Source organism: Gastrolobium bilobum, unplaced genomic scaffold (genome assembly GCF_033153095.1).
Source record: "Gastrolobium bilobum isolate Gb01-03AN ecotype WA unplaced genomic scaffold, APGP_CSIRO_Gbil_v1 utg2703, whole genome shotgun sequence".
NCBI classification, from domain to species: Eukaryota; Viridiplantae; Streptophyta; class Magnoliopsida; order Fabales; family Fabaceae; genus Gastrolobium; species Gastrolobium bilobum.
Window position 1 is genome coordinate 482,545 of NW_026898904.1, and position 11,049 is coordinate 493,593.

The 11,049-nt window shown below is 32.9% G+C and overlaps 1 protein-coding gene across 2 annotated transcripts; it reads left to right on the plus strand.

The window, feature by feature from the left end:
* Positions 1 to 795: 795 nt before the first annotated feature.
* Positions 796 to 8,884, plus strand: LOC133285280 (CBL-interacting serine/threonine-protein kinase 23). Of its 2 annotated transcripts, XM_061482491.1 has the most exons (15): positions 796 to 1,324; positions 3,952 to 4,014; positions 4,165 to 4,236; positions 4,364 to 4,471; positions 4,685 to 4,765; positions 4,841 to 4,894; positions 4,989 to 5,114; positions 5,345 to 5,434; positions 5,573 to 5,692; positions 5,778 to 5,903; positions 6,400 to 6,516; positions 6,750 to 6,806; positions 6,923 to 6,997; positions 7,155 to 7,227; positions 8,580 to 8,742. In XM_061482491.1, exons 1-15 carry the CDS (start codon positions 1,130 to 1,132, stop codon positions 8,597 to 8,599), a joined length of 1,377 nt encoding a protein of 458 aa, XP_061338475.1. In that variant the 5' UTR covers positions 796 to 1,129; the 3' UTR covers positions 8,600 to 8,742. The 2 variants fall into 2 exon arrangements, with proteins under 2 accessions (XP_061338475.1, XP_061338474.1); XM_061482490.1 differs by lacking the exon at positions 7,155 to 7,227 and having other exon boundaries at positions 8,580 to 8,884.
* The last annotated feature ends 2,165 nt before the right edge of the window (positions 8,885 to 11,049 follow it).

Sequence of the window (11,049 nt, forward strand, 5' to 3'; positions counted from 1 at the left end):
TTTTTAAAATTCTTCTACGGAAATTTATTTTCCGTCAAAAAATTTTGACGAAAAATTATTTTCGTCGAAAACTTCGACGGAATAAAAACTCTGTCGAAAAATTTGCTTTTTCTAGTAGTTCCTCATCCTCAAAAAAGAAAGAGCTAGTCTTTTATTTTATCTCGTGCTTTGTCTTTTACTTCTTTTCATATAAAAAAAGTCATAATTATTAGAGGATGAAATTAGGAGTGGCAAAAAGGTTATGACAAGCATGTCGACTTGCAACTTAATATATCAAAATATGTGTCGTTTCGGCCCGCGAATTCAAATGAATTGTGTATGGATTCGAGTTGTTGACATGAATTAATCTCGTGTCAAGTCATTAGTTGATGTGCACCGTTAGTTGATGTGCACCGTCCGCATATCAACAACTATTGGGAATATTTTTGATAATTCACATTATAAAATTATATTCATACATGTTGTGCCCATTCGTGAATTTACATTTCAATTTTAGGTTTTTTTGATATTTTTCTATTTTTTTTAAAAATAAATTTTTAATTTTTTCATGTTGTGTTAACAACCTAGGACGTGTCGATTCGAGTTTTTGACCCGTTAACAAAATTATGTTGTATACGAGTTGAGTGGTTTTGTGTTGTAATCGACCGTTTTGCTACCCTAGGTGGGATCTGTCTTCCACATAAGACAAACAAAATAATAATAAAAAAGTGGACAATCATATTTATAAAAATAAAAATAAAAAAATCAATACAAGCCCTTAAATTCTCCTATCTTTTTCGTCTTCAGCCAGTCAAAGAGGCTACAACCCAGAAAATATAAGTTCCTTTCCACCAACCCCCAATTCCATAAGAATCTCTCTCCCGAAAATAAAAAGAACTCGTTTTTCCGACCGTTGATTGATGGGGTACTCATTCGATCCAACGGTCAAAGATTCCCCAACTCAGTTCTTCTTCTTCAGTTACAAAGTTTGAGGTTGTTTCCTTTGCAGGGTTCGAGAAAGAAAGGGAAAGGAACAAAATGAGGATGACAAAGTCTCGGGTGTGGCAGCCATGCAAGAAGAAGAGGTCTTGATAGCTCTAGAGAGAGAAAGTCAAGGAATTTAGAGAGAGAGATTAACAAGAAGAAGAAGATGAAGATGACGTCACGGTCAGGGCATTCTATCAGCGGTGGCAGGACCCGAGTGGGAAAATATGAACTGGGTCGGACCTTGGGTGAGGGAAACTTCGCTAAGGTGAAGTTTGCACGGAACACTGAGACCGGAGAGAACGTCGCCATCAAAATTCTAGACAAAGAAAAAGTTCTCAAGCACAAAATGATAGGCCAGGTGACTTTCTCTTTCTCATTCTATGCCTTATTTTATTCTTCGTATAAAAAAGGTTATACTCGAAACGATACAGTGATTTTTTTAGGGGTTTAGTTTTTCTTGTATAGTAGAAATTATTTTCTCAATTTTATTCTTCACACTCACACCTATAAAACTGAAGTGTGTGGAGCTGATTTTTTTTTTTTTTTCTTAATTTTCTCTTCATATCATTTCATTGTGAGTTCATATATTTTTGGATTTTATAATTTTGAAGTTACATGAAAATTGAAATTTATTTTGTGGAGACAAAGAAATATACGAGACTCCTATGATAAAAAAAATTATACTAAGATCCACGGAAAAGTAGTTGGAAGAAGGTTTTTTATATGATACAATATTCGAATTTATAATCTAAATTTATTTAATTTTTTTTATAGCAACCCTAATTATGTTTTGCGATAAATAGGTTTTCCTAAATATCTTTACAAGTTTCAATTTTTTAAATCAACTATAAAATTAATCTTTAGTTCAAGGCCGATCAAGGATTAATATTTTATCCCTCCAAAAATGACATTGACGAGAATGGAAACAAAATCCTTCTCCACTCACTCAACTCTATCGCACCAACTTATTCAAATTCTATATTATCCATGTTTATTTGTTTTACTCTTTTCTAAGATAATATTATATATTTATGGGTAAAGGATTTTTCCAGTCAATGGAGATAAATTATCTCTAGTGAACACAAAACGACGTCGTTTTGTGACGAAAATCAATGTGTTTTTGTAATTCTAATTTATTGCAAGGTTATATTAGTCTTTTAACATTATAATTTTTTAATCTTACAATCCATAACGACGTTGTTTTGGATTCACCGAAGAAAACTTTATCTCCATTTACCGGAGAAAACTTCATTTCCAGTGATTGAAGAAATATTTTCTCATATTTTGTTTATACTTTTATTTTATTTTATGTGAATTATATTAAAGTCAATTATATTAAAATCTAAACCAAACGAAATATGTTTTTTTTTTGGCTTTTTAATTTTTGGATTTGAAATTGTGGACCGGTGATTTGGATTTATTGGCAGTCGAGAAAGCGTGCACGGGTTTGGTTGCTACTTTTTATTTTATTTTTCCCCATTCCTACCGGAAAAGTCAAATTTGCATTTGTAACAATTGAATATGTAATTACTCTTCTGGGGTGCGCTGTTGTTTTCTTCTAGATGAAAACGAGTGAAGGTCCAATTTACAACAGTGTGTGTGAGAAATCACATTTATCAAACTCTGAAGTGTGTACAGTTTAACGATTTACTTGGAACTTTGGAAGAATAGTGCTCTTTCCTTGCTCTTTATTTTATTACTAATTGTTACTTTCTCTCTTGGTTTTTGCTTCCCTGGAAAATATAAATTATGGAGCTTTCGGTCCATCTGTCTTACTTGGATGTACCTAGTACCTTTTATTGGATTCATTTAACTTTATTTTTCTTGGAAACAAATTTTGTTAAAACTATAGTTTAGGGAAAAATCTACAATGCTATGGATGCTTTGAGTTTTAGTGCATCCCTAGTTCATTTTTATTAAGATATGTAGGCGGATCCTGGGATCCTAAAAATTTGTGTAAAATCTATCTACGTATCTTAGTAAAAATGAATTAGGGATGCACTGAACTTCAGTGCATTAGTTGCACTGTAGTTTTGTTCATAGTTTAGGGAGGATAATATATGCTTTATACAAACAAACAAAAAGAAACAATGAGTATTGGAAAATAATAACTAATTCGAACCCAATTTTATTATAGGTTTATGGGTAAAGAGACACCTCTAGAGAAGCCAATTTATAAATTGGTTGAAGTACAGTATAGCTTAGCCAATACTGTGCTTCCACCAAATACACCAAGGGTTATATAAACTACGTTCCATGTTATAAAATGTGAGGAGCTTAAGAAATCACCAACATAGAAAACTACTACAAAGTAAAGTAGCTGACATACAATGCAAAAATAAATGGTGTATTTTTTCTGAGCTAATTCTGCTCATAACACACATGACAATGGAAAAAGTGCGAGACCTATGAATTTGCAATGAATCAGTTGTAATTAATCCCTCATTGTCCGGTCAAACCTTTGATGGTTAGTACTTAGTAGAGTGAATTAGAAACTGAAAAAAAGAATTTCCAATGTTCAAACTCTCCTACCTGATTTGACATAGATATATTAAAGAATCAACCAAAGCCAAAAGGGAATGAAATTCATTAGTTTCTCTATCACTCAAATTTCTACAGAAGTAAAAATCCCAAGTTAAAAACTGACCAAGAATGGAGTGAAAATTTTGATGGGTAAGCTATGCAAGGTCTCTGATTGCAGAGACAAGGATAAGCCTCTATGAAAGGAACATTCCCCACCCAAATGTGCCCCCCAAAACTTGATACCGAGTGACATCACTTGTTCACTTAGCCCAAAAGAACCATTGGTCTAAAGGTAATATATCCCTGAGAAAATAAATAAACTTATAGGGACTAGCATGATTAGATTGTTTTATTCACTTTTTATGACATTATTCTGGCCAAGAAAAAGTTAGCCTCTTTGGAGCATGACTATTATATTTATATACTCTTACCTGATGCTTTTTGTTGTTCACCATTATGCAGATAAAACGTGAAATATCAACAATGAAACTGATTAGACACCCGAATGTCATACGTATGCATGAGGTTAGAAAGAATGATTACTTCCATTTATTTTTTCCATTGCATGATTTATTTCTTTGTCTTCAAATTCCCCTTAGTTTTATGTTGTAAGGCTATTATAACTACCCTCTCCATTGTAACTTGTAAGTGACTTCAGCTGTATTCCTGGTGTAGGTGATGGCTAGCAAGACAAAGATATACATTGTATTGGAACTTGTGACTGGTGGGGAACTGTTTGATAAAATTGTAAGACAGTTTTACCTTTCTGTTTGATTCCTAACTCCCACTATTGTTATCGGATTCCTCTATATTAATATTGCCTTTCTATAACCCTACCTTTTTTGGTTTTTTACTTGCTATTTTCTTGAGCCAGGCAAGCCGCGGAAGACTGAAAGAAGATGAAGCAAAAAAATATTTTCAGCAGCTTATATGTGCTGTGGATTACTGTCACAGTAGAGGCGTTTGCCATAGAGACCTAAAGGTGTATCTCTTACCTCATTAATGTAGTTCCATTGTTTCCCTTTTTTTAGAGGGTAATTTTGAAAAGAGCTTATATTTTTCAAGAGGGAATGTACTTACCCAGCCAAATTTGTGCATAACACACACACACACAGAGAGAGAGAGAGAGAGAGAAGCAAGGGAAATAAACAAAAGGGGAACAAGTTAACATGTTACTGTGCTTTATCTATTACAGCCGGAGAATTTGTTGCTGGATGCTGATGGAGTGCTTAAAGTATCAGATTTTGGATTGAGTGCACTACCTCAACAAGTTCGAGTATGGTGACTAATTTTTCAAAAAATAAAAGAACATTTTTGTTTAATTGGTAATTGATTATCCTATCTTTATTAGGAAGATGGACTGCTTCACACAACATGTGGTACACCAAATTATGTTGCCCCAGAGGTATATTAGCCAATACTGCTATTAACCATATCTTTTTTCTGATAAACTTCTTCTTCTTCTTCTTTGTTTCATCACTGCTTCCCTTATCATCTAGGTGATCCATAACAAAGGCTATGATGGTGCAAAGGCTGATCTCTGGTCATGTGGTGTTATTCTTTTTGTTTTAATGGCTGGCTATTTGCCCTTCGAAGAGAGCAACCTTATGGCTTTGTATAAAAAGGTGATTCTCTCTAAATGTTTTTTATGCTACTGTTGGTGAGCAAAACACGTTTATATTCGGGACACTAATGATAAAAGGAATTTTTTGGGATGCTTGTATTTTCATAATTCTATATGCTTTCTTTAAGAAGCTGCTGTTCAAGAATTAGGTAATAAGCATACTGTATAGTGTATCATGAAATTTTATTGACTTTTGTGAGAAGTGTTAGTTTAACTTACTGTAACTTACAGATTTTCAAGGCTGAGTTCACTTGTCCTCAATGGTTTTCTACAAGTGCGAAGAAACTAATGAAGAGAATCCTTGATCCCAATCCTGCTACAGTATGCTCTTGACTTGTACTACTTTTGTTTAATCTATTTTAACTCTCTTACCAATCTGTTTTTTTTAACAAATATTCTTTTTTTTCCTTTCATCTCACCAAACATGTTAGTATCACCTTCTTTGATGGAATGAAACAGCGGATTACAATTGCTGAGGTCATTGAGAATGCATGGTTCAAGAAGGGGTATGAGCCTCCTAGATTTTCGCAGGCAAATGTTAGTCTCGATGATGTGAATGCTATTTTCAATGAAGCTACCGTAAGACTCTTTGATTTAGCTTCTATGTTGATTAACTTTTGTTCTGATTCTATCCTTGATCTCAGTTTTATATTTTGGTGCACAGGATTCACAAAATCTTATTGTGGAGAGGCGAGAAGAGGGGCCAGTGGCACCTATGACTATGAATGCGTTTGAGCTTATCTGTACATCTCAGGGCCTCAACCTTGGAAATCTTTTTGAGAAGAAGATGGTATGTTTGTCTTTATCAGAAAAAAGAATGGTATTCTTGTGTTTTAGTAGAGCCTGGCATCCTAAAAATTTGATATGGAATGGATTGTAGGGAATGAAAAAACTAAATTTAAATCTGTTATGAACACTTGTCAAATTAAGTATACATTTTCCTGTTGATATTCCTTGTAAATAAGTGGTGATATCTTATGTAAATAGAATAGGAAACTGATTATGTGCTCGCTGTATTTAGTTTAGTCAATCCCTAAAACTAAAAGATTTAATTGTGTGTATTGTAATTATAAATTCACGAGGCTTAGTGAGGATTTCTCTAAAGTTATTCACATAAAAAAAGAAGAAGCTCCATTTCAAGTTTCCCTTTTCACACTATTATGATAGATTGTTGATTAGTAATTAAAAGCTGCATGATTTAAGAATACATAATCTCTCCAAAGTTGATGTAACTGAATTTGTTCTTAAATATTGTGGCTAAGATCAGTTGACTTTTTGACATCTAGGGACTTGTTAAAAGGGAAACAAGATTCACATCCAAATGTTCAGCGAATGAGATAATTTCAAAAATTGAGCAGGCTGCAGTGCCTTTGGGTTTTGATGTTAAGAAGAACAACTGCAAGGTAAAAAAATTTGCTTATTCTTGTCTCCAAGTTACTTCATATTTTGTTTCTATTTTTAACAATACATTTCCATCTTTCAATGTTCTGGTTTACTTTTTCTTTGCCTTCCATGCCCTTCTATGAATCCAATTGTACACAAGCATTAAAAATAACTGTTACTAGGGCACCTTCTAACAGTAATTCCTTGATGTCAAGTTTCCACTTCTGATGATATTTCTTATTATGCATCTCAGTTGAAGATTCAAGGGGAAAAGACTGGGCGTAAAGGTCATCTATTAGTAGCCACTGAGGTACATGTTTTTCAAAGCTTGCTTTGTTGATATGGGGTTTTCATGTTAAGTTAATTGCTCTTGCTAGGGAGGGGTGTTTCTACTTTCTAGTGCTTTTTTAAAATTTTGCTTTTCAGATCTTTGAGGTGGCCCCTTTCCTTAACATGGTTGAACTCCGAAAATCTGGAGGAGATACTCTGGAATTTCACAAGGTAAGTTCTAAAAACCTTGTATAAACTTAGTATTGAATCCTACTTAGTATAAACTTCACTTAGCTTCAATGGGCTGAACCAAACATGTATTTTTCATACAAAAATAATTTTCCTTGTTTATTAGCTTGAATTAGAACTCGGTTATGTATATTTACAGTTCTACAAGAATCTATCTACTGGGCTGAAAGATATCATTTGGAAAGCAGAGCCTATCGACGAAGAAACAGATGGTTAGTTTTGTAGAAATCATGGTACTTATAAGGGCCCGTTTGGATGGGCTTTTTTTTCTTCAAAAGCTGTTTTTTTCTTAAAAAAAAGCACTTTTCAGTTTTAGTTCATTTGGATGTCTGCTTTAAAAAAAGCAGAAGTCACAAAAAAAGTCAAAAACTTACTTTTTCTAGAAGCTAAAAAAAGCAGAAGTCACAAGCCAAATATTTTTTTTCAAAAACTAAATATTTTTATAAAAATATAAAGAGCTTTAACTTTTGTAAAAAGGACTTCTAAAATAAGGAAGAGATAAAAGTTACTTTTTTTAAAAGTGGAAACAAAGAGGCTCTTAAAGTGGTGCACAGAATGAGTAAATAGAAATTTAACATATTGGTCTTGGTGGTGGTATGTTGCATTGAACCTAAGGTTTTTTTGTTCAATGGTTTTTAATTACACTTTGGTAATAATTTTGAGATTTCATAAAATGTCATTCATAGGCTTCAAATGATTGGAGGGGTTTGACACTGCTGACCTGTGTTTTATTTTCTCTAGCTACTATGGTTTTTGGTAATGCCATTACATGGGTAATATAAATTCGATTTCGTACTAGAGCTGCTTCAAAATTTTCATTTGGTATCTGAGCAATTTATTTATTTATTGTTATATTTCATGTTTGTTTAAATTATAGTTTAAAGACTTAATATTTTATTGTGTATTTAAATTATAATTTAGCATGATATAAATATATAACATGTTATAAATTAAAACTCTTTAAATTATGAACATTTTATTTTCAGATTATATAGACAGACTGTTCAATGGAGAGAGACATAAAGAGATAAAACAATGAACTTAGAAAAGAGATAAATGAAACGTTGGTGAATATAGAATATACTAACTAATACTATGCATTTTTTTTCTTGACATTTAGATACAATTAATACCTGATTAATTTTTATAAAAAAAACTATATGCAATTAAATAAATAAATATGAAAAAGTAGATAAACAGGGAATTCAATTAATTAAGTAAATAAAGTTATGTTCTATTAAAAAATAAATAATAAATAATCAAATTTTATTTTGTAATTAATAAGGAGAAAGGAATAAGATAGTGAATAAAAATTATTAAATATAAAAAAAATAATAAAGTAGAAAAAAAGAACATGCGGTGCCATTAAAGACAGTTTTTAGGTGCTCAATATCTTACTGAATCTGCATCTCTGCTTGGAGTGTAGAAAGTGGAAATACGACTCTGAAATCTGCATCTCTTTTTTTTCTGTGTCTTTTTTATACTTGTATATTCAGCAATTTTTTTTTTAAATTATTTATTTGGACTTCTAACATGTAGTGTCTCTTCCAATTTCTATGTACAGGTGCAAGTACATCAACATAATTTGTTTCTCACATCTCTCTTCGTGCATACACATGTTGTGTTCTTGACTGAGTGGGGGCAGTTGCTTGAAGGATTCTATCATTTATCCAACTTGATAGATATACTGGGGGCGTTTGGTAGAGGAAAAAAAATTTAGTGTCTGGGAATCATGATTTTAAGAAATATGATGAGAAAATAGATTACTTAGAAATATTGCAAAAAAGTTGTTTGATATGACAAAATTTTATCAGGATTATTTGGTTAAATTTACTGTGTTTGGTTTATGGTTTAATATTGATGGGAATGTTGGCCAAATTACAAAATAACCCTTCCTTCATCTCTCTCTCTGATATTTCCAGCATCGTATGAACCATACAAAGGAAAAGCAAGTTTTAGAGCAAATCTTTCTGTTGTTGTTTCATCAACATTTTCGTTGCATCTGCAAGCGGTGGGTTGGGTGAACAAGGCAAATAACGTACAAAATAACCATTAACCCAAAAAGAGTGAAAAATAAATGAACTTCTGCAAATATGGTTCCAAATCACACATAAATCACAAAATACAAACCATGGACACAACTCAAGAAAACTCACAGAGATCTAAGGAGGTGAGTATGTCGAAGGAGGTGAGTAGACAAGTTGTCAAAATGAAAGAGCAGACATGTTCAAAAATTCTAGACTACAATTCCTTGTTTCCGGTAATTCACAAATATCACAATTTCGGAGGTAATTTCAGAACGGAAACTGATCACAATTTCTTCACAACTTTATTTCCTAGGTAAATTGGATACCAAGGCAAATAATGACAAATCTCCTACCAAACATAGGTAAAGGCAATACCCACATCACTTTTCCTGACATTTTCACAAATATACCTCTACCAAACAGGCCCATAAGGTTGCCTTTATGTGACACTGTATATGTGAATTCGTTGGGATCATTACATCTGTCATGGCATATTTGATAGACATAAATTAAAAAGAAATTTTCTTATATTCATTTTTGCTCTATGTGGAGTTTGAATGCAAATTTTTTTTATTTTATTTTTTATCTGCCTACTGTTACTAATGTATTTGATGGGTGCACGTGCACCTATACAAGTTATTATTATATTTGGTTTTTGATAAAGTATCATATATAATTTTACTCTATTATTCACTCGTGCCTTTTTATACCATTAAAAAAAGTATGATTTCTGAAATAATTACTTTGAGAATTAATTTTTTTAATGATATGATAATATATAATTGAATAATAATGTAAAAAATTTAAATGGATGGTATGTTAGAATGATATCTTTATATTGATATTTGAATGGTTTATATTATGTCTAATCTTAGGTCTCCTTAAGTATAAGTGGATTTTGAAATATATACATGAATTGTACGCAGCGCATCACGTATTGAGCTAGAAGTTTAAACAAACCATATACAGAGATGCTTTTTATTTTCTTTTCTTTTTATGGGTTAAATACTTCTCACTAATTTCTTTTTCTACGTACACACAGCAAATATGTGATATGTGAGTTTTACTGAAATTTTTTTCTCTCTTTTTAATAGAATTCATATAATTATTGTGTATGTAAGAGATGTTGGGCTTCCTCCTTCAATGCTAAGCCCAAGCCCATTTGAGGGGTTTCCTAAAAAACCCTAACCCTAATTTCCACCTCCTCTATATATACTCATTAGTTGTGGGTGGAGGCTAGGTTAGATTTGAGAGAACAAATTTGAGAGAAAAATTATTTGATTGTTTGAGTAAAGCTTTATGCTTTGCATTTAAGAGATCTCTAGAGAGAGTTTGAGTGAAACATCTCTAGGGTAGTTTGATTATCACCATTGTTGGAGAGGTTGAGTTAACCACCACATTGGTGTATTCTGATTATTTGTAACCATTATTTTCATAGTGGATTTTTGATCTGGACTAGGTACCCTGGGTTTTTACTTCTTCATTGGAGAAGGTTTTCTCACGTTAAATCTGGTTGTGTTCTTCTTCTCTCTCCTGTGTTTACGTTTTGATTTTTTCGCTGCGCTTCCTGACCTGGTGAAGTTCAGGCCGAGGTATTGTCGAGATCCGAGATCAGGATCTTGTTGATTAACTTCCGCACAAAGGCCCCTGAGCCGATCTGAGGGAACCTAGTTCCCAACAGTGGTATCAGAGCCCGAGTTCGACGGGTTCTGAGGGAGACGAGATGGAGACCAGTGGCATAACTCATGGTGGAGATATGTTCAAGTTGACCGCAGACAATTTCACATATTGGAGACCGATGATGGAAGATCATCTCTACTGCAAAGATTTGCATGAGCCCATTATCCTTGATGAGAGACCAGCAGGCAAGACAGATAAGGAGTGGGAGATCTTGAGTCGGAAGGCGGTAGCCACGATCAGGAAATATATTGATAAAAGCCTCTTTGAGCACGTGTCCGAATTCACGAACGCGTATGAGTTGTGGACGAAATTAGAGTCCATGATTCA

What these genes read in the sequence shown, in the direction of transcription:
- LOC133285280 (XM_061482490.1), top strand. Translation starts at nt 1,130, where the DNA reads ATGAAGATGACGTCACGGTCAGGGCATTCTATCAGCGGTGGCAGGACC. An exon ending in TTTGCCATAGAGACCTAAAG is followed by an intron (nt 4,472 to 4,684) that starts GTGTATCTCTTA and finishes TATCTATTACAG; the next exon opens with CCGGAGAATTTGTTGCTGGA. An exon ending in ATCTATTAGTAGCCACTGAG is followed by an intron (nt 6,807 to 6,922) that starts GTACATGTTTTT and finishes TTTGCTTTTCAG; the next exon opens with ATCTTTGAGGTGGCCCCTTT.